This window comes from Chrysemys picta, chromosome 9 (assembly GCF_011386835.1).
Source record: "Chrysemys picta bellii isolate R12L10 chromosome 9, ASM1138683v2, whole genome shotgun sequence".
Taxonomy (NCBI): domain Eukaryota; kingdom Metazoa; phylum Chordata; order Testudines; family Emydidae; genus Chrysemys; species Chrysemys picta.
The window spans coordinates 7,601,917-7,629,213 of NC_088799.1; the positions used below are offsets into that span (position 1 = coordinate 7,601,917).

At 51.5% G+C, this 27,297-nt stretch overlaps 1 protein-coding gene across 5 annotated transcripts in view; it reads left to right on the forward strand.

Moving 5' to 3' along the window:
- VWA5B2 (von Willebrand factor A domain containing 5B2) overlaps positions 1 to 27,297 on the forward strand; it is a 62,008-nt gene that overhangs the window by 314 nt on the left and 34,397 nt on the right. For 2 of the 5 annotated variants that reach the window (XM_065557652.1, XM_065557657.1), the window contains exons 2-4: positions 4,087 to 4,171; positions 22,696 to 22,872; positions 24,209 to 24,370. In XM_065557652.1, coding sequence (XP_065413724.1) covers positions 22,734 to 22,872; positions 24,209 to 24,370 — 301 coding nt within the window. In that variant the 5' untranslated portion in view covers positions 4,087 to 4,171; positions 22,696 to 22,733. Of the gene's footprint in view, positions 1 to 4,086; positions 4,172 to 7,023; positions 7,246 to 12,861; positions 12,935 to 22,695; positions 22,873 to 24,208; positions 24,371 to 27,297 lie in introns of those variants that run through there. The other 3 variants (XM_065557656.1, XM_065557654.1, XM_065557653.1) reach the window with 3 other exon arrangements.

A 27,297-nucleotide genomic window follows, 5' to 3' on the forward strand; every position in this document is an offset into this window, starting at 1 on the left:
TGGTCATAGTTGGATTTTCCCACTAGAGGGAGTCATTCACTCAAATATACAGAAAACAGCACAGCATTTGGCAAAATAGGCAGACACAAGCCCTTTAAGGCTAGCCCTGACATGTGTTTTACAGAGACAGGTGACTGGGCCCTGTTGAATGTACAGCTGCAGCACAAAGAGGCTCATCTCTTAAATGAGCCTGCTGCTCCTAGTCACTAGCAAGCAGAAGGAAGACTGAAATCCTTGCTGTTTGTGGAAGTCTTGCCACCAATGAGAAATCAGTCTGTCTCCTTGCTCACCAAAAATGAAAATGTTTATGCTTCAACTTTTATGTGGACAAAGTGACTTTGTGAGGACCTTCTACATGGGGAAAATTCCAGGAACATTCATTGTTTCCTTGGAGGGTTGGGGGTTAGAGTGTGTCAAATTTTGTTGCATAAAAGCAGGCTTGAAAAAGTAAAATTTCACTCTGGATCAAATGTATTGATAATGTCACATTTGCATAGCCCTGCTCTCAAATTCAACAGTAGAAAATCCATCATTTCAAAACATTCCAACCCCCTCCCCCTTTTTTTTGAGGCTGTTTGTATCACTGCAGGGGTGGTATTAGAAAGTTGACCAGTAAGATGAAGGATGTTCTGTATCTCAGAGTAGGGCTAGGGAAAGCCTGTTTTATAGACATCAGCTGTTGCAGGATCACCTTGATGTGCTCCACTCCTCTGGATCCCAATAGGTACAGCAGCCCTATGAGCTCTGTGGAACACCTTATTCCTTTCAGGCAAGCGGCAGATTAACAGATCCTTGTCAATTGCGCTTTCTGCTGCTTAATATCAAAAGGCAAAATAACAGTTGTCATGGGAGCAGAGTAGCAGCTGTGTGGGATTTGCTTCCCTGATTAAAAATCTGTGGAGCAGAGGGATGTCCTGCCACCCTAGAGGGCATGTTCCTACTCTCGCTGCTGAGCACACGACATCTCCTTCATTCTGTCTTTGGCACAATTCAGATGGGAAAGTAAGGGGACATCCCACTTCAGCACAATCCAGATAGGAGAGGGGCAGTTCAATAATTTAGCACAATGGAGAGTGGGAGGGGAGGAGCCATCCCATTCCAACAGAAAGCTTATGACTGAAATTTGTAACCCACTAACCCCCTCTTTTTGTCCTATGACTGCGGAGGCATTAATGGGCCATTCTACCTTGGTCCCTTAGAATATGTGCTGTCTACTTGTGCTAAACAATCCTCTGTGACTCTGGGAGTACTTTTCTCAAACTTGAAGAGCTCTGTGTGGCTCGAAAGCTTGTCTCTCTCACCAACAGAAGTTGGTCTGATAAAAGATATTACCTCACCCACCATGTGTCGCTAAGATCCTGGGGCCGACATGGCTACAACTACACTGCATACAGAAACGGAGTGGCAGTTTCACAGTAGCATGATACAGATGGCGAAATATGATCATCCAACTCCATTCCTTGCATCTCTCCTCATGTTCTCCTTCCTCCCATTCCCTCTCTTCTCCTCCCAGCACCTTCATATCTCTTTCCTGATGAATTTTCCCTCTCCTCCCATTGTCTTCTTGTCCCTCAGCCCTCTTTTCTGGTCTTTCCCCTCTTCTTTTTTGTGCTACCAGACAAACACACCTGTCAGTTGAAATCAGAATGAGAGCCACTTTTGTGGATAGATACGCCTTTTGGCCTAATACTGGACTGGTTCTGCAAACTGTATCGCAGATGGCCTAATCGAACTGTTCAAGCATCTAGCACATTTTTGGCAATATGTAAATAATTACACACACAAAACGACATTAAAAGAACATTATTAAGGTGGTAAAGTCAAGCACTTAAAAATTAGGAGGTGCCAGAATTAAAGTTGCCTGTTCAACCTTAATTCAGCCCTCTTGTGTGTACGCATTATGGTAGTCTTTCATTACATGATCACGTTCTTTTTTTTTCCATAAGCAGTGTTCCCCTCACTTCCTTATGCTGCTCTACTGGTTCTGAGTACCAGTCTCCTTGCCCAGCCAGTCGCTACCTCCTGGCTCCCACTCCTTGTTTCCCTTCCTGGTTTCCGGCCCCAGGTTCTTACCCAACCAGACCCAGATTCTTTGACCAGTTTGGTCCAGTCTCTGCTATAGGTCCCAGTTTCAGTCTCCTTTCCCGGCCAGTCCTTCTCTTCCTACCGTGAACTACCAGTTCCAGATTCCCTATCTCCCACACCAGCTTCCAATTCCAGTCTCACCCTCCCCAGGCTCCTTATCCCAATCTACTCCCACATCCACCCGCAGGTATGGCTCTTGTCCTCTCTGCCTTTGTTTCAGGCAGCTTCCTCTTCCATGCTGCCTGGACAAGGAGAGGAGGCACTGAGAGCACAGAAGAGACAGTCTTCCTGCTCTCAGTTCAGGTGCCCAAACCCAGCACAGCTCAGAGCTGCAATTGCAGGGAAAATCCTGTTCAACCTTAGGCTGGAGTATGCTCAGTGTGGTTGGACTCTCTGGGGACTTTAGCTGCTAAAATCTAAGAAGCCTTGACTGAGCATACGTGAACTGTGATTTATTTTAAGGCTTCTAACTTGGTAAAATTTGGGTTGAGTCAAGTGTCACAGGGATGGCAAAAGACCCATCCCTGACAAAAGGCCACTCCCATCTGCCAAACTTCAAGTCCCTGCTCCAAAACATGGGGGTGCTGTTCAAAGAAAAGGTTGCCAGCATTTTTTGATATGGGCAAAACAGCATATTTTTCTCCCACCTCGTTCTCAGAAACAGCTCAACCATTTTGAGGCAGACACGTGGCATGGAAAATTTCACTGTGAATGTTAAAGTTTAGCAAAATGATAACTATAAACAGGGTTTTATAATGGGAAGTGTCGGGCAACTTTAATAATAGGTAGTGCTACCAGCCCTGCCTATGATAAATTATATACCCCACATATCCAGACAGTGGTGTAGATGCTGTTTGTCTATGCCCTCCAGGTGTGTATTTGGTACACCTCTGCCTTTGCTGGGAGTCATTTGGTGGCATATTGCAATGTAGATACTTTAGGGTTAGCAAACATAACTATGAGTGTTAACTTGCTGCAATATATACATATGCAAACAGTGCAGGAGATTAAATACTGCAGTATATACATTGTAGGAAGTGGTATGCTGCAGAACATACACTGTGTAGGGTAGCCTACAGAAGTATGTGTACTCTCCAGGATGACATACTGCAGTATATGAACTGTAGAGAATTAGCACACAGGAGAGCAACTCATGCTGATGACTGCTAGATTGGTCACCAACAAAACCAGCACCATCTGTGATCTGGTTTTGGATGGGACACCAGATCTTGCATGCACCAGTAACATCTGTTTAAAATTATCTGTTGTCCCATTGTAGTTCCCCTAATTCCCTCAAAATACTCAGTACAAACTGAGAAGGTTCCCAGGAAAGGGTAAAAAGGAAAGAGAAGGCAGAATAGCAGTCTTGTTCCCCTTCAGCCTCAAATACAGAAGATAGAGAAGATACCCCATCCTAGAAACCAAAAGCTGGTTTGGCTGACAAGGCCAATTTAATCAGGGTGGATATGGTCCATTCCAAATAATTGATGAGGAGGTGTCAATACCAAGAGAGGGAAAATTGCTTTTGTAGTGAGCCAGCCACTCCAAGGCCCTATTCAAGCCCAAGTTAATGGTGTTAAGTTTGCAAATGAACTGTAGCTCTGCAGTTTCTCTTTGAAGTCTGTTTTTGAAGTTTTGTTGTTGCAGGATGGCTACTTTTATATCTGTTGTTAAATGTCCAGGGAGATTGAAGTGTTCTCCTACTGGCTTTTGTATGTTACTATTCCTGATGTCTGATTTGTGTCCATTTGTTCTTTTACATAGAGACTGTCCGGTTTGGCCAATGTACATGGCAGAGGGGCAACCCCGGCATATGATGGCATATATCACATTAGTAGATGTGCAGGTGAATGAGCCTCTGACAGTGTGGCTGATGTGGTTGGGTCCTATGATGGTGTCACTAGAGTAGATATGGGGACAGAGTAGGCAATGGGGTTTGTTACAGGGATTGGTTCCTGTAATATACCAGTGACACTCAGCTTTACATTTCATTTTCCACAGATACTCTCAGTGCCATCACAAGGATGTTGTGATGTCTACAGGAGATTAGTAACTGGATGAAGAACAGTTGGTTCAAACTATCCAGGTGAGACCAAAGTAATGTAGTCTGAAAAGGAAAAATGCTTAGAGGAACAAGCAAGGACCCTGTCCTCCTCTTCGATAGAAGGTTTCTCTACACTATTTGCCAAGTACAACAAATCCTCAGGCTCATATTCAACTCATTAACACAATGAGGCAGCTTGCTAGAAAGTTTTGTCTCTTCCTCCCTATCCTGATTAGGACGTTGTCATTTCTGGGCTGGATTAGCATAATTTCGTATCTTTGGGGCTGAAAATGAAAGCAACACTGAGAACTCCAGCTTGTGCAGAATATGGCCACTAGGCTACTTAACTTGATGGATTGCCATGAGCACATGATCCTCATCCTCTGTTCCCTCTGCATCCCAGTCTGCTTCCAATGATAGTGCAGGTAAAAGTACTGGTGAAGATCTTTTGGGCCATCAGTGGATGAGGACTCAACTACATCTATGACCACCTCCCCATCTGTAACCCACTAAGTCAGGCATGTTCCTTTGGAACAATTCAGTTCACAAAGCCCAGGACAAAAGATGTGAGAGCCAGGGATAAAGGCCCAGATCCTGATTCCCATCCATCTTGATTTGCACTGCTTAGGCCTTACAAAGCTGATGGAAAACCAGGTTAACTGGCCAATTGGGGATTCCCCCAGTTTAAGGGAATCCAAAGGTCGCATTGAACTGGTGTAGTTACACTTGAGGATATTGGCAGGATTGGCTGGAAAGCAGTCCGCTCTCTTGCTTCCCACCAGGAAATCCCCAAATCACCAGATCAGGGCTGAGCATAAGGTCATTGACGACAGGGTCAAACCAACCCTCACATGTGCAACACAACACTTTGAGGAAAAACAAGGACAAGCGTGAATGTGCAGATAGCTGTGGGTGAACACACAAAATTGCCAGAGCTCCGGCTGATTTAAAGGGCCCGGGGCTCCCTGCAGCAGTTGGAGCCCTGGGCCCTTTAAATCACCCCTGGAGAAGCCGGTCCAGTCTGGCATGGCGTACTGGCTCTTGCCGGTACACCGTACCATACCGGCTTACTTTCACCTCTGCCTTTTGTGCCCGGAGAGGAAATCTGAGCTCCGCCCATATGTGTTGCCATTCACCTATGTGTTCCGTTTCTTTCCCAGTATCTACATGTTTATATCTGTTCAGCTCTGGATAAATGATGACTACAATAGTGGATTCAGTGTTATGAAAAAGGATAGTGGTTATTATGTATAAGCAGCTCTACAAAGAGGAGGTAACCGCATAGGCAGGGCTATAACACAGTGACAGAGAAGCCCATAAAATGGGAGTTCAGTATAGAAAACTATCCAAAACTTTGCCTGTTTTAACTGATCCTGGTTGGAATGGAAATTTCCAGACCTTCCTGGCTGCTCTCTTCTAGGCTGGAATCTCAGACTGGTTCCTTTTCCACAAGATTTGTCCTTCTTCCCCTCCTGGGTGAACTTGCATCTCCTGAGATGATTAAGGGGGCAGGTGGTATGATTTAAGTCTATAAAGTCATGAATAGTGTGGAGAAAGTGAATAGGGAAGTGTTATTTTCCCCTTCACATAGCACAAGAACTAGGGATCACCCAAAGAAATTAATAGGCAGCAGGTTTAAAACAAACAAAAAAAAGTACTTCTTCATACAACATGCAGTGTGGAACTTGTTGCCATGGGATGTTGTGAAGGCCAAAAGTATAACTGGGTTAAAAAAAGAATTAGACAAATTAATGGAGGATAGGTTCATCAATGGCTATTAGCCAAGATGGTCACGGACACCACCCCATGCTCTGGGAGTCCCTAAATCTCGTACTGCCGGAAGCTGGGACTGGATGACAGGTAATGGATCACTCAAAATTGCCCTGGTCTGTTCATTCCCTCTGAAGCATCTGGCACTAGCCACTGTCAGAAGACAGGCCACTGGGCTAGATGGACCATTGGTCTGACCCAGCACAGGCATTCTTATGTTCTTATGAGATTGGGCTCTCCCTAGAGATTCTGCTATCCTGCTTCCTGCTTGCCTCTGGGCTGGCATTTCACTCTGATGAAAGCAGGAAGTGCAGAGGCTCACAATAAATGCTTTAAAATGTTGAACTGAACCTCCAAATAGCTTTTGGAGTTTGAGTTTTGGGACAATCTATGGAGTCTGTTGTCATTCTGTGCAATCCTTTCCTAGTGCTGATGGTTAGTTGCGGTGCAGTTTTGCTATAATGAGGATCTCCGTGGGAGCTGAGACCTACTTCTGGTATTGTGACACAAGGTTGTGTGTTAATACTTCAATAGGGCTTGTCTGGATTTTTGCCTCTGTGAAGTTTGGGGCTAGTATAATTAAGTGAGAGAGTTCAGTCAGTTGAGGTGAGGGATTTGATCTGGGTAGTGGGTTGCAGTGTAATGCTGGGATTATGGGCAGGGTAAATTGGTAAATGAGTCCTGGGTGGGACTGGGTACTCTGGTGTCTGAGGTAGATGAGAGCCAGGGTTGTGCACACCATGAGCAATATGTTGGGATTTCACCTCCTCCGCCTAACAGGCATTTGTCCTGACACCTCTGAGCTGGGCCTGCAGACGGGGATCAAAAGGATCAGACTTGTCTCTGCTGTAATCTGCTTGTTGTGTGTGTAAGTCTGTAGCTCCCTACTGCTTTTCTGCCTGTCCCTCAAGTACCTCTGACAAGGTTCACCATCCCCCTGAGAAACAAGACAGCACATGCAGAGCAGGCTCCATCCCCTCCCAGTTGCTGCCAGACCAGTGCGTATGGCCCTTTAATTAGGCTGGGCTTGGAGCTGCTCAGCTCCCTTACTTCTGGCACTGAGGAGGGAGAGATGTAGTACAGTACTGAGGAAGCCAATGCCAGAGAGAGAGAGAGTCTGCAGCAGAGAGAGAGAGAGAGAGAGAGAGAGAGAGAGAGAGAGAGCAGGCTGGGGAGGGAACACATCATTTTCCTCTTGAGAGGAGAAAGAAGAGCCTGCGGGCAGGAAAGACCAGGCTTCTGGTGAGTGTCCCGGGCAGGGCACCATTTCATTCCCCCTTCTTATGTGTTTCTAATTCATCTGAAGCTGGGCGAGTTGGGACTGCAGACTCTGTGTCATCCTCCAGGTAAGTGCTTAACACTCAGTCCTGCCTGGCAACTTTGCAGGGCAGAAAATGGGAGGTTTGAACAAGGTCTAGTGGTGGGGGAACAGATATGAGACCTTCGCTTTCTCAGGCTCCCCCCCAACCCTTGGGGGTAAATTGTGGCCAGCGACCCCCTAAACTGGACACGTGTGTGAATGACTTCTGCTTGCTTATATTTTTCATGGCTGACTGGGAGACTCATTGCAGACTGGTAATAAATTTTCTGAATTAGCAAGAAAGCAAATGAACACCATGAAATAACCCTCCAGTCAAGGCCGCAGCATCGCAGACTGACCTGCCCTTAAGTATTTGACAAGTGTAGTTTTAATTATGTATGATAATATGTCATAGTATATTAGCACATGTTCCCTGGTCTATACTCTACAAGTCCCCGATATCTGAGGAGGGTGGAGCCTGCCCCCCAGCCCTGCTTTGGCTCATCAGGCTTTGCTGAGAAGTGGGGAGAATGCGCTCGGGTGTCTTTGTGGGGTTTTTTTGTAAGAGTTACTGGGCTTGGGGATCAATGGCATGAGAATTAGCAGCTTCGATGGTACGCTGAAAAGAAAGTTATCTCTGTTTCCTGGCATTGGATTATTGTTGTAAAGATTTCTATTTGATGAATGGCTTCAGGGAAGGCAGGGATTCCCCTGACCTATTATACCCACCGCCCATGCAGGGATGGAGACCTTTAGCTTGTCTGGGATCAGTCCGCATGGAAAAAGGTGCTCAAGTGAGTTTCTTCTTGATGTCAAACTCCCCTAAGATTCAGTGGCTTGGACATGAAGGGGCATCATGAGTCCAAGAGACTTTGAGGTATTTCCTTGGTTTCTGTCTGACACTTTGTTAACGTGACACTTTTCCCTGCCCACCTGAGCAATGTGGTTGGGAACAGATGGGGGCTCCCATCAGGAGGCCCCGTTTTTTAATGTCCGATATGTGTATTAACTTGTGGGTGGCTCTGTCTCAGTGGACTCAGGGCTGCGTTTCTTATTTCACCTTTTGTGACAGCTTCCCTCTTTGCCAGTCGGAAGTGGGAACTGCTTCTTTGAGATCTGGTGACTGTTGTCCCAGTGCAGCCCATAAAGGGTCAGGATAATCCCTACTTAGCCTAATGTCCTTATCACAGAGTCTCCAGGAAAATTCTCTTCCCCCTGCTACTCCACTGTGCCTGACTCCTCCCCCTCGTTCAGCCCTCAGCAAGGTGAGCTAGGAGGCATATGCTCACTACTTGTGGGTGCCTTGTAAGTGTGGGTACATGGCAATTTTGTGTGTTCACCCACAGCTATCTGCACATTCACGCTTGTCCTTGTTTTTCCTCAAAGTGTTGTGTTGCATACGTGAGGGTTGGTTTGACCCTGTCGTCAATGACTTTATGCTCAGCCCTGGTCTGGTGATTTGGGGATTTCCTGGTGGGAAGCAAGAGAGAGGACTGATTTCCAGCACTACTAGGGAAGGCAAGTCCTCCTTTATTTTCAGGTGGGTCTGTGAGACCTACAGTGCAGAGACAACTAGAGACAAGAACACAAAGGTGAGCACTTTGGTCCAAATCCTCAAAGATATTTAGGTGCCTGACTCCCATTGATACCAATGGAAATTAGGCACCTAAATACCTTTGAGGATCTAGGCCGTTGTGCAAACATCTGAAATTGGGCTGGGTGGAAACTGTGTTCATTAGGGACAAGAGAATCCACTGCGCCCATGCTAGACCTGGGGGTCCCTATTCTGAGCTTTGAAGGAAATTCACTCTCCACGTGCACCCCAATATTGGCACACATGCTCAGAACTGTAGGATCCCCTCTGGTGGGTCAGCATAGCTTTTAACCTTCTGGATCTTGAGTAAGAGACAACACCAATAAAAAGGAGACAGCAAACTAGTAGTAGAAAGTTGACCGGAGGGAACAATCTGGAGTTGTTTCTTCAGGCAAAGTTAATGGCAGTAGGTGCGGTGCTGCTGGAGGTTCTGTCTTTTGGCTGAGGAGTAAAACCAAAGTCCTAACCACTTGTGTTCAATAAGGATCCCGTGGCTGGCTTTACATGAGTTGGGGTTTGACTGGCTAACTTCCAGCATGGATGATTACATTCTGTCTCCCCACATTGCCCCTGCAGAGGCAGTTGGACACAACACTCTGTTCATGTCCTGCCCTAAACTACTCTGCATTGCCACTGGACACTGTTAAACAGTGGTTACATTCCACCCCAGGGTTGGGACTGCTATCACAGCTGAGTTTAGGACTTTTTATATATCCCATAGGTGCGGGAACTAGGGATGCTGCCGCACCTCCTGGCTTGAAGTGGTTTCCATCATATTCAGGGTTTACAGTTTGGTTCAATGTCTCTCAGCACCCCCACCTTACACATTGTTCCAGCACCTGATGTATCCTAAAGTGTGTTAAGGTTGCAAAGTGAAGCATTCAAAGTCTGGCTGCCTGCACAACTTTAGCCCTGCTTCTTTGTGTATGTGCCTTATGATAATCTGTAATTATACACATAGCTTTTCTGCAGGATCCCTGCCTCACACCGTGTGCTAGATGGCTGTTGCTCAGTGAACGAGGCAGCTGTGCAATATTTATTCTTATCCTCTTCATTCAGTTTATGGCCTCTGGGCCCATACACTGCTCATCCTCCAACTCTGACAATGAGTTAGGCAGTGGTCCTGAATTAATTTGTTACATGCTATAAAACTTCAGCAGCGAATGAAGTTTGGGTCCTCTTTACTCCTGCCTCATTCCATGTCCAGCCTGGTCATTAAATGTGGCTAGGTCTGTGGGGAAGTAATCATGATCATGTAATTAAAGAGTATGGTAAATTGGCATGCTGACGTAAATTGGCATGCTGCCCTGATTTTCACCAGCTTAAGATCAAACCCTTTTGTTTGAAATTTCCTACATTTTTACAATGAACAAACCCCCTGTATTGTGTACAGTGTTAGAAAGCTCTGTCCTGTCTAATATGTGCAATCAATGAGATAGAAGCCCTGGCTTCACTCTACATGCACCATCACAGACAATATCCCCCACACACCATGGCCTTAACATTGATTTCCTGCTTTACTTTCTTACTTTCTTACACATGCATGTGCAAGTCCACTGTAATGTTATGACATCACCTTTTCAGTGGAAGTTTCCACTGGTTTGCCTATGTACCTGTGTGTAGTGCAAATGAAGCATGGCAGATTGTTAGCTTTATCATATTAAAAAAAACCCCATTGCATATGCAAAACGATTATAACTTGGGAAAATTAGACAGAAATATACATGCTGAATTTCAGCAGAACACGCACAAGTTTGACACAGTTACAAGCTTCTGAAAATGACCCTTCAGACTCTAAGCACTTGAGCATCCTTAACTATTCCCATCACTCCAGCTAGAATACAGTCAGGCAAGTGCTTTGGGATTCATTAAGGTGAAAGGGAGCAACAGTAATGTCAGGTTATTATTTATTTTTTTTAAATACAGTAGGAATAAACTCTCAGGAATATTGTGAGTCTTAATCAATGTTTAAATGAAAGTTCTGAGATCCGTGGATGAAAGAAGCTAGAGTATCTTATACTTCATTATCATTGCCTGATCTCACAGACACTCTGGGCCAAATTCAGATCTGGTTTAAGTAGATTTAACTCTTATTGTCTTCAGTGGATTTCCACTTCCTTACACTAGGCCTGGATTTGACCCTTCTCTCAATATCTACTACAGATGCTGTCAACCACTCACCTTCCCTGGCTGTTTCCCAACACACAGCTTATTCCCCTGGATTCTGAATCAGTTGATCCATAGGAGGGATGCTGGCTCTTTAAATTACGATTCTCTTTCCCCTGCCAGCTGAAATAGTTATTAACAATAGCTCCCTTAGGTAGAAGTGACAAGCAGGAGTGGGGTAGGAGACAGAAAGAGCTAGCAAGTTATGCTTCCCTCTGTACCGTTTGATAGGCAATCCAGAATAAGAGAAAGGGGCTGGCACCTTGCTCAGGTGAGGGGACCTGACCTGTCTTGCAGGAGATGCTGTGGGGAGAGCAGTAGGAACCCACAGTCTTTGCAGTCACTGCCACAGACCATTTGCTTCCCAATGGGGGAAGAGGAGGAGGAGGGGCACAGAGTGAGGACCTGTGGATCTGTTTTTATTCATTACCAACTGGCTCACTGCAACCTACATAAAACATGAGAGGGCCAGATGGGACTTGTTTACTTTGGTAGAATAAACGTAAAGACTGTGATAAAAAGCAGCCAGTACAGCCTCTGTGGTAAGTCCCTGGTAAACAGCTAAATGGAGCTCTGGCCAATCAGGGGCCTGGCAAATAGCGGGCTCACTGGTTGCGCATTAAGCACACTGTCTTGGGAACTAGTGGAGTGGCTCTGAGGTCTGAGCCCCCCACAGCTTCCTATGGTTTGCTTGATGCCTTCTTTTCCCTTTGCTTATGCTCAAGGGGTCCCAGTGAGGGCATGATCAGAACAGATGTACATGAGCTTGGCTTCCCAATGCCAGCTGGCACTTTGAGCAGTGGGAGTGTCCCTCTGGCAGTTCCCTATTAGGACGACTGTGCTCTAGAACCCCACCAGAGCTCTAATGCTAACCTGCTGTGATCATCCTCAGAGCAGTTTTAATGACACCCAGAACTACAGCACCACAATAGTGTCAGGACTCAAACTCCCAGCTCCTGAGCCCAAGAGGACCTGTACATCAGGGTGAAATCCTGGCTCTGTTCAAGTTAATAGGACTTTTGATATTGACTTGAACAGAGCCAGGATTTCACCCCAGGACTCTAGTGTTAGGAATCACACTCCAGTTCCTAAATGCAGCAGGGTCCACGCCCAGGCCTGGATTACTACCAAGATTCACACTCCCCAGCCTCCTAGGATCTGTGCACTAATCTAAGTTGTCTGGTAATTACATTTTATGGGATGTGTAGGTGGATGGCATGGTAATGGCAATCTGAGATAATTTATGTTTTCCTGGGTTGTACGTACTTTCTAATGCTCGTCTGTAAAGTTCCGGGACATCGTCCCCATCCGTTGTAGCCACTGCTCTCTTAACAGTGATTGATTTGATCACAGCTCTGTCTCCTCAGACTTGTTTTGGGTTTATCACTCCTCCACTTCAGTGTCTCCATTTTCCAAGTGGCGTAAGGTGCTCCAAACAGATGCATCCTTGACCCATAAATTGTGGGTACATGGAATCTTAAATTACAGTCTGTCTCATAAGCCTGCTATTCCTGAGATGAAGGACACTGGAGTGAGATGAAACCAGCTGCTTTGTTTCCATCTGGCCTTGCCCTTTTCTCTTAGCCTATTGCACTCAGAGCAGCTAAATCTATAGCACACGTTAGTGATGCTGGGATGTCTCTATCCATTATGCATCCGGGTGAATCAAGAGTGGGAGTTGAGGTGAGGTAGGTAGTAAGCTGGCTGGGCACAGACTAAATACTGCATGTGTCTGGAGAAGAAGGATCTAAGGAATCTCTCTGCAGGGAAGATGCATTACGGCATATCCGAATGTTTTATGGAAATACATTGATTTGACCAGTTTGGGGATCCATTCACTTACAACTGCAAAGAAGCTCAGCTCTGGCTGGACACTGAGCCAGAATCCTTTTCTTATTCCAGGATTATGCAATCTCTTCCTGTGAAGGGGTGAGGGATATTGGTGGAAGAGGGGCCAAACAGCCAGCCCCCTCACGTAAGCAGTGAGGCCTGTTGGTTCAGGCAGTCCCTCCATGTGAGTCTTGAGGCACGTTGTGGAAATAACGTTACATTTCACTTCTCGATCAGGAATATCCTTTGTCCAGAACAATAGTTTTGGAAAAGTCTCTGAGTTGATATGGGGAACTGGAAGTAGGAATGGGGTGGGAAAGTTTGATGGCCTCAGGGATGGGCTGGTGTCCTGACCTTTTGGTATCATTCATGGACTTTTCTCAGGGTAAGTGAAGTGACCACAGGTAGAAGGTAGGCATAGCCTGGGAGCTACTGTGGCCAGAAGTGGACTCTGCATGATCTGCCTGAGGGCATTGCTGAGATCCCAGCTGTCAGAGGGATGCATCCTCCCACAATTCCTTCCCCGCTATGTTGTCTCAGATTTAGTGTTGACTTTGTTGTTAATTATTAATCCCCCAACAAACAGAGACTCCAGTCTCTGTTTTGTCCTAGCTACTCTGTGTTTTTTCCCTTCACTTGTTTATCAATTACCCTGGTAACCTTTGTGGGTGGCTGACAGGGATGGGAACAGCAGCTACGGCCTGTGCTTTGAGGCTGAAGCATGGTTTGGTGTCTCCTGATGTCCGGTCCCTAAAGACAGCAGAAGAGAGCATGGAGCATAGTCTGGGACGAATCTTCTTTTGCCTTCAGTGTCCATATAGGCCCCCTCTGGAGATCTTAGCAGCTAGTACTGGTTTCACTGGAAAGTGTAGGCTGAGTGCTCAGCTGCTGCTGACATGGAAAAATAAACAGAGAGCAAGCGCATGGCTGTTTGATCCCAACCATGCTTAGAATCAGTCCTTGTGTTGCTCTTTTCCTCCCAGTCAAATCCATTCCAAAGGGCCACAGAAACGGGGATTTTTCTCTTAAATTCCATTAAATACAGGGGCTGAGGAAGTCCTTGCCCTGCTTAGCTTGTGGGCTCATTTAATTCTGCTGCTGTTGTGGCCAGTGAGCACTCCCGGAGTGGCTGCTCAGCCTGGCAGCATGATGCTACCTTCCTCGGGTCCCTACCAAGGATTGGTTTTCGAGACCCAGCTGTATGCTCAGCCCTATACAAAACATAAGAAGGCCCAGTCTTGCAATAAAGTCTAGATGCAGACAATGAAGAGTTCAGAGATCCCACTCTAGTGAGTGCTGGTGTGAGCTTGAAGAATTGTGCAATACTCATTATTGGAAGGCTTGCCAGAAAAAATGTTGTGAAGAGGGATTTGAAAGCAGAGAAGGAGGTGGTTTGGTGCATCAGCAGAGCGAGCTTGTTCCAAGTATAAGAGCGTAATGGCATGGAGAAGGCATGAAGGTGGGCATGGAGGAAGGATACAGAGAGGAAAATTAGGGTAGTGCCGTAGCAGGAGCAAAGGAGAGAGCAGGAGTGTGATCGGTGTCGGCCCACCGACCCGCTTGGGGGCGGTGGGGAGCTACGAGGTCATGGCCGGCCTGGGTCACGCCTCCGTCAGCGGGGAATTAGCGGCGGGGCGGCCGCCAGCCAGAGTCTGTAGCGCGCCCCTCAGGCAGGGGAGCGCCGGCAACGGTCAGTAGCGCGCCCCTCAGGCAGGGGAGCGCCGGCAACGGTCAGTAGCGCGCCCCTCAGGCTGGGGAGCGCCGGCAACGGTCAGTAGCGCGCCCCTCAGGCAGGGGAGCGCCGGCAACGGTCGGTAGCGCGCCCCTCAGGCAGGGGAGCGCCGGCAACGGTCGGTAGCGCGCCCCTCAGGCAGGGGAGCGCCGGCAACGGTCGGTAGCGCGCCCCTCAGGCAGGGGAGCGCCGGCAACGGTCGGTAGCGCGCCCCTCAGGCAGGGGAGCGCCGGCAACGGTCGGTAGCGCGCCCCTCAGGCAGGGGAGCGCCGGCAACGGTCGGTAGCGCGCCCCTCAGGCAGGGGAGCGCCGGCAACGGTCGGTAGCGCGCCCCTCAGGCAGGGGAGCGCCGGCAACGGTCGGTAGCGCGCCCCTCAGGCAGGGGAGCGCCGGCAACGGTCGGTAGCGCGCCCCTCAGGCAGGGGAGCGCCGGCAACGGTCGGTAGCGCGCCCCTCAGGCAGGGGAGCGCCGGCAAAGGTCGGTAGCGCGCCCCTCAGGCAGGGGAGCGCCGGCAAAGGTCGGTAGCGCGCCCCTCAGGCAGGGGAGCGCCGGCAAAGGTCGGTAGCGCGCCCCTCAGGCAGGGGAGCGCCGGCAAAGGTCGGTAGCGCGCCCCTCAGGCAGGGGAGCGCCGGCAACGGTCGGTAGCGCGCCCCTCAGGCAGGGGAGCGCCGGCAACGGTCGGTAGCGCGCCCCTCAGGCAGGGGAGCGCCGGCAACGGTCGGTAGCGCGCCCCTCAGGCAGGGGAGCGCCGGCAACGGTCGGTAGCGCGCCCCTCAGGCAGGGGAGCGCCGGCAACGGTCGGTAGCGCGCCCCTCAGGCAGGGGAGCGCCGGCAAAGGTCGGTAGCGCGCCCCTCAGGCAGGGGAGCGCCGGCTAAGGTCGGTAGCGCGCCCCTCAGGCAGGGGAGCGCCGGCTAAGGTCGGTAGCGCGCCCCTCAGGCAGGGGAGCGCCGGCTAAGGTCGGTAGCGCGCCCCTCAGGCAGGGGAGCGCCGGCTAAGGTCGGTAGCGCGCCCCTCAGGCAGGGGAGCGCCGGCAAAGGTCGGTAGCGCGCCCCTCAGGCAGGGGAGCGCCGGCAAAGGTCGGTAGCGCGCCCCTCAGGCAGGGGAGCGCCGGCAACGGTCCCGGCGTGGCTCTGCCGGGTAGGGGAGCGCAGGCCCACCCTACACCACTGCGCTCCAGCCCAGGGCCCTGACAGTGGCAGAACGAGGGTCCCACCACTGGGTCAGCGGGGTCGTCCCGCTACATAGACTCACCACTGTGCAGCTCTGTCCCTGGGCTACTTCCTACCCGATTGCTCGCCCGAATCCCTCTGGTCCCGTGAGTGCGTCGGGGTAGTCCGCTGCTGGCAGCTCCGGCTCCCCCTCAGGCTCAGGCTCCTCCAGCTCCTCTGGGTACTCGGCTGCTGGCAGCTCCCGCTCCCCCTCCGGCTCCTCCAGTTCCTCTGGGTACTCGGCAGCAGGCAGTCCTGGCAGCCCCAGTCCGTCCTCCAGGTGAGGTTTCCACAGGTCCAGGGCCTCCCCTGGTGTGGCAGCAGGCTCTGAAGGGAGCAGCCCGCGGTCTGCGTCTGCCTCCCTCCCTGGTGCTGCCCCAACTGAGCTAAGGGCCCCGCCCTTTATACTTCCTGTTCCACCCCTCCCCTTCCGGGGGGTGGAGCAAGCTTGGGCTGGCCCCGCCCACTCAGGCTGAGGGAAAGGCACTTTACCCTCAGGGTCGGAGGGAAGCCACCCTGGCTCCCTACATACCCCACCCCTCAAATCCAGCTCCCGAACCTCGGAGCTGGCGTCCTCAGCCTCCCCCAGACGGGAGAAGAAGTCCGCGTTGGCGTTGTCCCGTCCCGCCCGATGGTGGATCGTGAAGGCGTAGGTTTGTAGTGTAAGATACCACCGCTGCAGGCGGGCATTCGCGTCCTTCATCTTGTTGAGCCACTTCAGGGGTGCATGATCCGTAACCAGTATAAAGGGGGCCCCGAGGAGGTAGTAGTGGAGAGCATCAACCGCCCACTTAACAGCTAGGGCTTCCTTCTCCAGGACGGAGTAGTTCCGCTCCCGGGGGAACAGTTTCCGACTGATGTAAACAATAGGATGCTCCTCCCCGTCCACCTCCTGTGAGAGGACCGCCCCAAGCCCCACGCCGGAGGCATCGGTCTGGACAATGAAGTCCCGATCGAAGTCCGGGCTGAAGAGAACGGGCTCGCTAGACAGGCGGTCTTTGACAGTTTGAAAGGCCCTCTCGCAGTCGTCAGACCAGCACACTCTACGGGGGCTATCTTTGGTCAGGAGTTCTGTCAGAGGGGCCGTAATGGTTGCAAAGTGGGGTACGAACCGCCGGTAATAGCCGGCTAGGCCCAAGAATTGACGCACCTGCCTCTTCGTGGTTGGCGCCTGACATTCCTGGAGGGCTTGAACCTTCCCGATGAGGGGGCGTACCTGTCCCCGCCCCAGGGTGTACCCCAGATAAGTGGTTTCTTCGCGCCCGATTCGGCATTTCTTAGGATTGGCTGTGAGGCCGGCGGCGCGGAGGTCCCGGAGGACAGCCGCCACTTGGTTGAGATGTTCCTCCCAGTTGCTGCCATAGATGACCACATCATCCAGGTAGGCGGCGGCGTACTTGGTGTGAGGTTGCAAAACCCGATCCATCAAGCGCTGGAAGGTTGCTGGGGCCCCATGGAGGCCGAAAGGCATCCGAGTAAACTGGTACAAACCTGACGGGGTGGCGAACGCAGTCTTCTCCTTGGATTGGGGTTCCAAGGGGATCTGCCAGTACCCCTTGGTGAGATCTAAGGTGGTGATGTAGCAGGCTTCTCCAAGCCGGTCAAGGAGCTCATCGACGCGGGGCATTGGATACGCATCAAACTTTGAAATGGCATTGACTCTTCGAAAGTCAATACAAAACCGCCGGCTCCCATCTGGCTTCGGAACCAGGACGACAGGGCTCCGCCATTCGCTCTGGGAATGCTCGATAACACCCAATCCCAACATGGCCTGGACTTCCTCCTCCACAGCCTCTCGCATTCGCCTAGGCAATGGCCGGGTCGTCTCTCGGACCACCACCCCGGGGTCGGTCTGGATTGCATGGTAGGCAAGCGTAGTCTGTCCGGGCTTCGTGGTGAAGGTCCTGGGGAAGGCCTTCACTAGGCAGAGGGCCTGTTCCCGCTGCTCAGCCGTGAGCGTCTCGGCTAGCTGGGGTTCCCCATTATCAGACTCTTCGGGGGGTTGTGGTCCAAGGTCTGGTTCAGGTGGGTATGGGGCAATTAGTAGTCCTTCCCGTTCCCGCCAGGGTTTTAAAAGATTCACATGATAGATCTGCTTTCCCTTCCGGTGATCAGGCTGCCGGATTTCATAATTGACAGGCCCCACTTGGCGAAGGACTTCATACGGGCCCTGCCAGCGGGCAAAAAGCTTTGATTCCTCCGAGGGGAGCAGGAGGAGAACTCGGTCCCCGGGGGCAAATAATCGGACCTGGGTGCCCCGATTATATTGCTGCTCCTGGCCCCTTTGGGCCGTGTTTAAGTTTTCCCTCGCGAGTTCACCCGCCCGGGCCAACCGTTCCTGCAGCTGCAAGACGTATTGTAAAAGGCCCTGCGTTGAGGATGGTGTATGTTCCCAAGTTTCTCTCAGGAGATCCATCACTCCGCGGGGCCGTCGCCCATAGAGGAGCTCAAATGGAGAGAACTTCGTGGAGGCCTGTGGAACTTCCCGAATCGCCAGTAGTAAAGGGGGAAGTAGTTGATCCCACTGACGGAGGTCCTGGGTGGGGAAGCGTCGCAACATTCCTTTCAGGGTTCGATTAAAACGTTCGACTAACCCATCCATCTGGGGATGGTAAACTGAGGCCTGCAGCTTCTTAATCCCCAGCAGGGCACATACCTGACGGAACAACTTAGATGTGAAGTTGGTCCCTTGGTCAGTAAGTAACTCCCGAGGGAGGCCTACCCTGGCAAAGATCTTCACGAGCTCTGCCGCAATAGTGCGGGCAGTGATACTCCTTAAGGGGACAGCCTCAGGGAAGCGGGTGGCATAGTCCATCAAGACAAGGATGTATTGGTAGCCCGCCTGACTTTTCGGGAAGGGTCCGACCAGGTCCATCGCTACTCGTTCAAATGGAACGCCCACGGTTGGTAATGGAACTAGGGGGGCCTTCCGGATCCCGGCCGGGGCGGCGCGTTGGCAGTCCGGGCATGACCCACAGTAATCCTTCACTTCGCGGTGGATGCCGGGCCAGAAGAACTTGGCCAGGACCCTAGCTGCGGTTTTCTCCGGTCCTAAATGGCCTGCGGCTGGGATGTCATGGGCTAGCTTTAGGACCGCCCGTCGATGAATGCGGGGAACCACGAGTTGGGTCCGGACCTCTTGAGTTTGAGGGTCCCGCTCCACACGGTAGAGACGATCTTGGTCAAGCTCAAATCTAGGCCATTGGGTAGCCCGCTGGGCCTCCACGACCTTCCCCTCTACCCGTGCCAGCTGTTCATAGGCAAACCGGAGCGTAGGGTCCTCCCTTTGGTCTCGGCTAAAGTCCCGAATGTCCACCGGGGGGGCCCCCTGTCTCCTGGCCGTCTTGCCTGGGTGAAAGGGATGGGTCACCGTCGGGGTCGGGGCTCCGCCTGGGGCCTGGGTCCGTCGCAGAGGAGGCTCCCTCGAATGCCTCTTCCGGAGATAGGGACCGGAGCAGCTCGACGAATTCTGGCCAGTCCCGGCCCAGGATGATTGGGTAGGCAAGGGACGGGGCCACCGCCACATTCATTACCTGAGTCGCCCCGTCTACCGTGAGAGGGACCTGCACGGTGGGGTACGGTTTCACGTCCCCATGTATGCACTGTATCCGTACCTCCCCGATGATCTGCTCGGTGTCCGGGAGGAGGGACTGGCGGACAAGAGTCTGCCCACAGCCCGAATCAATTAGACCCACCACAGGTGTCCCGGCGATGCTCATGGGGGCTGTCAATTTGGCCGCGGATGGTGTGCGGGCCCGGCTCTCCCCGGTGTACACCCGGCCAAAATCGCATTCCATCGCCGTACAGTCTCGTTGCAGGTGGCCGTACTCACCACACCGGAAGCAAGGTCCTACCTCTGTGCGCCCCGGCCGTGCCGGGTCACCCGGGTGGCCGCGGGGTTGGCCGGGGCCCGATGGACGGGCCAAACGTCCAGACGGTGCGGGTTGTGGGGCCTCGGGCCGTCGGGGAAAAGTAGTGCCGCTGCCGTTTGGTCGTCGGGCTCGAGCGGGCACATTGACTTTGGGGGTGGACCCCCTTTCCGGCTTCTGAGCGCCGGGTCCAGAGCTTGGGGGTCGGGCTGTCGGTCCTATTGGGGCCTCGGCCTCTAGAAAGTTCTCCATAAGTGTGACTGCTGCACTTAGAGTTTGAGGTCGGTGCCGCAACACCCACGCCCTCCCAGGAGTCGGAAGGATGTGCACGAATTGCTCGAGGATGATCTGTTCTGTCACCTCAGCCACAGTTCGATGCTCGGGTTGTAGCCATCGGCACGCTGCATCCTTTAATTCCTGTGCCACGGCTCGGGGCCGGGCCCCCGGGGGGTACAGCTTTCCCCGAAACCGTCGCCGAAAAGTCTCCGGGGTGATGTCGAAGGCATCCAGGATAGCCGCTTTTACTCTGGCGTAAACACGGGCTTCATCGTCTGGTAGCCCCCGGTAAGCCTTCTGGGCCGGCCCCGTTAGATAGGGGGCAAGCAGGGTTGCCCATTGGTCCGGCGCCCAACCAGCTACTGCAGCAACCCGCTCAAAGGTCACGAGATAAGCCTCTGGGTCATCCTCAGGCCCCATCTTGGCCAGACGGATTGGTGGAGCAGGAGGGTTGGGGGTGGTCACCCCGCCCGGCTGGGCTCCACCGGGGCTCGGCCACAGGGTGGCAAGTTGCTGGAAACATTGAGTCTGTTGTTCGCGGTGCTGGGCCCCCAAGGTTTGAAGCAACTGCTGCTGGTGAGTACCCAGCTGCTGTATGAGTTGTTGCTGCTGCTGCTGCTGAGTCTCGGCCAGCACCTTGATAAGTCTTTCCACCTCCATCTTCTGTTTAGGGGCTGTCACTGCCTCCTTGCTCTAATCCCTTCCGGCAGGGATAGGGGGCGCTACCTGCATTCTCCACCACTTGTGATCGGTGTCGGCCCACCGACCCGCTTGGGGGCGGTGGGGAGCTACGAGGTCACTGGCCGGCCTGGGTCACGCCTCCGTCAGCGGGGAATTAGCGGCGGGGCGGCCGCCAGCCAGAGTCTGTAGCGCGCCCCTCAGGCAGGGGAGCGCCGGCTAAGGTCAGTAGCGCGCCCCTCAGGCAGGGGAGCGCCGGCAACGGTCAGTAGCGCGCCCCTCAGGCAGGGGAGCGCCGGCAACGGTCAGTAGCGCGCCCCTCAGGCTGGGGAGCGCCGGCAACGGTCAGTGGAGCGCCGGCAACGGTCAGTAGCGCGCCCCTCAGGCAGGGGAGCGCCGGCAACGGTCAGTAGCGCGCCCCTCAGGCAGGGGAGCGCCGGCAACGGTCAGTAGCGCGCCCCTCAGGCAGGGGAGCGCCGGCAAAGGTCAGTAGCGCGCCCCTCAGGCAGGGGAGCGCCGGCAACGGTCAGTAGCGCGCCCCTCAGGCAGGGGAGCGCCGGCAAAGGTCAGTAGCGCGCCCCTCAGGCAGGGGAGCGCCGGCAACGGTCAGTAGCGCGCCCCTCAGGCAGGGGAGCGCCGGCAACGGTCAGTAGCGCGCCCCTCAGGCAGGGGAGCGCCGGCAACGGTCAGTAGCGCGCCCCTCAGGCAGGGGAGCGCCGGCAACGGTCAGTAGCGCGCCCCTCAGGCAGGGGAGCGCCGGCAACGGTCAGTAGCGCGCCCCTCAGGCAGGGGAGCGCCGGCAACGGTCCCGGCGTGGCTCTGCCGGGTAGGGGAGCGCAGGCCCACCCTACACCACTGCGCTCCAGCCCAGGGCCCTGACAGTGGCAGAACGAGGGTCCCACCACTGGGTCAGCGGGGTCGTCCCGCTACATAGACTCACCACTGTGCAGCTCTGTCCCTGGGCTACTTCCTACCCGATTGCTCGCCCGAATCCCTCTGGTCCCGTGAGTGCGTCGGGGTAGTCCGCTGCTGGCAGCTCCGGCTCCCCCTCAGGCTCAGGCTCCTCCAGCTCCTCTGGGTACTCGGCTGCTGGCAGCTCCCGCTCCCCCTCCGGCTCCTCCAGTTCCTCTGGGTACTCGGCAGCAGGCAGTCCTGGCAGCCCCAGTCCGTCCTCCAGGTGAGGTTTCCACAGGTCCAGGGCCTCCCCTGGTGTGGCAGCAGGCTCTGAAGGGAGCAGCCCGCGGTCTGCGTCTGCCTCCCTCCCTGGTGCTGCCCCAACTGAGCTAAGGGCCCCGCCCTTTATACTTCCTGTTCCACCCCTCCCCTTCCGGGGGGTGGAGCAAGCTTGGGCTGGCCCCGCCCACTCAGGCTGAGGGAAAGGCACTTTACCCTCAGGGTCGGAGGGAAGCCACCCTGGCTCCCTACAAGGAGAAATGAAGGCAGAAACATATACATGATCCTAAAGGTGAGGATGATGGATGAGAAGTATGTAATACAGCAGGCTAGGGGAAGTCAGGGAGGGGGTTCAGAGGTGGAGTGGAATGGTCAGAGAAGTGTGATAGGAGAATTTGGTATTGCACTTTAGATAGATTGGAGGGGAGCAAGATGAGATTCAGGGAAGCTGGAGAGGAGAAGATTGAATAGCTGAGGTGAGAGAGGACCAAGGCCCAGGTGAGGGTTTTAGATGAAGGTTGGGATGGAGATGAAAGGACAGTAGAAAAGTTGCAAAGTAACAAGACCTGATTAGAACGGAGATGTGAGGAGAGAAGGGGAGAAAGGAGTTGAATGGTACCCCAAGGCTGTACACTTGAGTGATTGGGAAGATAGTGGAATTGTCAAGGGTGACGGAGAAAGGGGGCAGAGGAGAGAGTTTGAGAGGAAAGATGAGAAGATCCAGGAGAGCAAAGCATCATGGAAACCCAAGGAGCAGAGAGAGGGAGGGTGGAGGAATTGAGGAAGGAAGAATATTGTAAAATCACCAGCTTCATTGTGCAATATTCTAATCTTGCGGTTGACTTATTAACCCCACTTCTTTACAGACTTCTGAACCTCCCCTGGTAGTTAAAGACAGCATTCAGTCTGACCTCTCCTTGCCTCCAAACTTCAATGCTTGCTTGTGTTGTTTCACCTTCTCTCTATAGCCCCAGCTGGCAGGACCTGGTAGCTGTGCCTAGAGACCATGCCAGGCTTGTATTCTCTAGCTACCTGGACAGCTCTCCCTCTGAAGAGCTCATGCGTAAAGGCCTGTGCCAATGGGTACTCCCTGGGAGTCACTGCTCACCTCACTTACATCAACGCAGGGGAGGATCCTGTAGAAGGTAAGATGCATCTATCTAGAGCTAAAGAATAAGTTGCACCTACTTAACTAGCAGATTGCTGGGATATAGGAGCAGGTCTGGCCTATCTTGGTGTGGAGCCGTGCTGCACCCACCCTCCTCTACCTGTTCATCCTTGGTCTCTTGAACTCTTGCCTCTACTTAGTGACCTAAAGGAGGAGACCCACCAGGATAGTCAGTATAGGGAACTGATATAGGCAGAACCAAACCCAGCATGTTCCCGTAGGAGGCAGCGGAATACACATGCTTGAGCCAGGATATGAATGCTAGATTGGCAGAAGGATCCTTCCCAAATCCAGTACAGCCCATGAGTAAGAAGAGGTGGAAGCACTGGGCTTTCCTTCTCCCTGATCATATCATAGGTGAATCTGGGGTGGTTTGCATCCAGGAGGCACTGATCCAGTCACCTTTCAGCAAGGCGACAAATAGCCAGGCTGTTGTGCATTTAAATAGCTAGGCACCCTCTGGTGCATTAAGTAGATACTAAAATGGATCTAGAGCAGTTTCCTAGTTGCCTTACTGCATCCTGAAGGTTAAAAATCCCTTGTTGGAGGACTGGCTCGCTCAGAGGGGACTGGAACTGGGATATAAAACCTTGCATCACTAGGTCAACTGCTCTATTCTGTCCACGTTGGGAGTAGTGACCAAAAGTCGTTTCCATGTGATGGCTGTTCAGCGGTTTAGGAGGTGAAGTGAGTTAGTGAGTCTCAGTCCAATTACCAGATCACAAAAACCACCATCAGATTTGCCCCCCTTGCTGGGAGTCTCAACAGAGAAGCTATGGACCGAATAAACAAACTGAGTCTGAATTCTTCTCTCCAACATAGAGGGGTTGCCTTCAGGGCAGAGATAAGACATGTTAGGGGATGTGGAACATGGGAGAAGCTGATGTTGCAATTGCCTGTGCTGTAGTTGCACTGAGGATAAATGGAGGTGCATGCTCTCCAGGACCTTTCACCAGCACTAAAGCAGAATTTGTGGTGAAGAGCTAACACACCTCTACCCCGATATAACGCTGTCCTCGGGAGCCAAAATATCTTACCGCGTTATAGGTGAAACTGCGTTATATCGAACTTGCTTTGATCCGCCGAAGTGCGCAGCTCCCTCCCCCCCCCCCCCCCCAGAGCACTGCTTTACCGCGTTATATCCGAATTCGTGTTATATCGGGTCGCGTTATATCGGGGTAGAGATGTACATCACGTAGTGCAGGCTGGGAATGTTGAGCCTAAGGTTGGAATCTATTCTGAGTCAGGCTGGTTTCCATCTGGTAGCTCTTCAGGTCTCAGCCTCAGAATTCTTTTTCTGCTGCCCCCTATAGGTGTGTTCATCTACCCCCTGGAGGAGTCTGAGGTGGTAGCAGGTTTTGAAGCTGTGACAGGAAGCAGAAGCATCACCTTCCAGATCCAGAATCGACACCGAGCAGAGGACTGCTGTGTTGACTGCAGCCCCAGTTTGGGCCAGCCATTGCTCTGTGCCAACGGTAAGTATGCTGGGTGGTGACACGTCACCTAGCTATATTAGGACAAGGGTGTGGCTAAAATTATGTCAAAGCCAAGGGTTACTCAAATAAGCACAGATAGAATCCAAGAGCCTCCTGAGGGCTGAGAAGTTACGTTTAGCATAGGTGCTGACTTTTATTTTTCCTGGTAGGTGCTCCGCTTGAAGGCCCCACCCCACTCCATCTCTTCCCTCGAGGCCCCACCCTCACTCCACCTCTTCCTGTCCCTGCTCCGCCCCCTCCCTCGAGGCCCCGCCCTCATGCCACCTCTTCCTGCCCTTGCTCTGTCCTCTCCCCCCAAGCCTCATGCCAGCTCGCTGCCGAACAGCTGTGGTTGGTGGGCGCTGAACCATCCCTACTATTTTTTTCCCATGGGTGCTTGAGCCCTAGAGCACCCATGGAGTCGGTGTCTATGCCTGATTCTGTCCTCACTTGTAGTATTGTAAATCAGGAACAACCCCAATGGAATCAGTGGAGTTACACTGGTATAAAATTAATGAACCACAGGTGGTTCACCAGCCTGGGAAGCAGTCTGAGTGGCGCTGTGGTTCACCAGCGGATATAAACCCAATCTGACAAGCCAGAGAAGGCACGTCAGACTGGCAGTGCCAGCAAGAATCTAAACCACACTTCTTGAGTTGAAGAAGGTACTAAGCAGGGGTGAGTCTAGCTGGCATAGCTATACTGGCAAAGGCGCTTTAGTGTAAACAAGGCCTGAATTAACCATATTTTTGGGCAGTTATTTTCCTTGTTTCTTGAGGAAGAGGTGTTAGTGAGGGGGCATGATTGGAGGGCACCTGTGGGCAGGGAATGATCTGCCACTTTAGAAACACATCTACCAGCTGGAGGCAGCAAGAGGAATAGCAGGGAGCCCCAGACTTTGTATTTACTTCAGGGAGCTAGTGTAAAGGAATGGGCTCTGCACGGCCCTCTGCAGTACAGGAGTACTGTTGATGTGTGGAATGGCCCATTCACCTCAGTGGGGTGTGCTCAGATGAATTAGGGTGCTCCAAAGAGATGAATAGTCTAACACAGGGGTAGGCAACCTATGGCACGCGTGCCAAAGGCAGCATGTGAGCTGATTTTCAGTGGCGCTCACGCTGGCCAGAAGAAGTGGGCTGTAGTCCACGAAAGCTTATGCTCTAATAAATCTGTTAGTCTCTAAGGTGCCACAAGTACTCCTGTTCTTTTTGCGGATACAGACTAACACGGCTGCTACTCTGAAACCATTCATCTCAATGGGACTTCCCTTCTACCTCAGTTTCAGTTGTGGAATACCATTGTTCAAGGTAATCTCACTCTGCTTGTCAGTTTTAGAGCAACTGGAATATTAAAATCTTCTTATTGGGGCGGACAGTATCTGCGGAATGCCTGAACCAAATCACTCCAAATTTGCACCATTGCCCCTGTTGTGGCAAACCAATATCCTAGATAATCTCATTATGCATGTGGATTTTACTTTGAAAATTAAAAGAAGCTCATAATGCAGGAGGAGGACATATATTGGGAACCTCTTGATCAAATAACTTAAATTTGCACCATAAATTCTACCCCAGCCCCTGAATAGCTTTTTAATTATTGCTTCCCCAAAAGGGAAGTGGGTGGTGGAAATTATCCACGATTGATCCTGAGAGAATACCAGCATCAGAGCCATAGTTTGAGCCCCAAGTATTGTTTAAAAAAAAAAAAGTTACAAGAAGTGTAAATTTGGATGTTATATGATTTTTTTAGTGGGACTGTATCTCACTTAAACGACCTCAGAAATCTTGACTACTAAACCAACCCTGTCACTATTTTCAAGACAAGGTTTTTTTGAGGGCTTTTTCCCCCCAGTTAGCTTTCTCTTACCCTAACCCATTCTGCTCCCAGCACTGTTCTATATGTACATGCAACGGTGGAAAGGAACAAATATTCACACCTGAATCCAGTCTTTCAGCTCCACAAAGTCGGCAGTTCCCTGATTTGGGGGAATTAGGAATGTAAAGGATCATTTCATTTTTAAAGGTGATCTGTAAAGGGGCGATAACTGAGACTGTGCCTTTGTTTGATTTTCTTCTGATGTGTAAAGAAGGCATGAAGATTTGTGGTGCTAGGTGTTTTTTGTTTTGTTGATACGTTTGTTTGTTTTGGGGAGTACGATACATTTATATTGCCTCCGTTTATATTAAAAATCCAGGTCCTGTCTAGCCTGGGGGACTCATGCTTTGGCTTTATCTAGACTAGAGTTGGTGGTCCTGTTATAATTTGAACCAATTGATTGTAAATGTTAATTGTGTTAATAACTGACAGGTTTCAGAGTAACAGCCGTGTTAGTCTGTATCCGCAAAAAGAAGAATAGGAGTACTTGTGGCACCTTAGAGACTAACAAATTTATTAGAGCATAAGCTTTCGTGGACTACAGCCCACTTCTTCGGATGCATATAGAATGGAACATATATTGAGGAGATATATTAATAACTGAGGCTCTCCACAAATGTTTGTTCTGTAGCACAAAGTTTTGTGGTTTGCCCAGGCTGAGCTCCCATGTCCTGATACTCTGCAAATGTTTGCACCTAGATTAGCATTTACAGTCACTTAACAAGCAATTAGCAATCAATTACAACAGGAGGACAAATGCTAGTCCAGACAAAGCCTGTGATAACAGGAGAACTAGTGAAATGATAACATCACAAGAGTCAAGTATCAGGGGGTAGCCGCGTTAGTCTGTATCCACAAAAACAACAAGGAGTCCGGTGGCACCTTAAAGACTAACAGATTTTTTTGGGCATAAGCTTTTGTGGGTAAAAAAACCACTTCTTCAGATGCATGGAGTCACAAGAGTCAAGAGACAGAAAATTGAGCAATGGAGAGGGGAAAGGATTTTAAATCACACTTTGAAAAACTCTGTTTGGTCTGATTTTGTTAACACC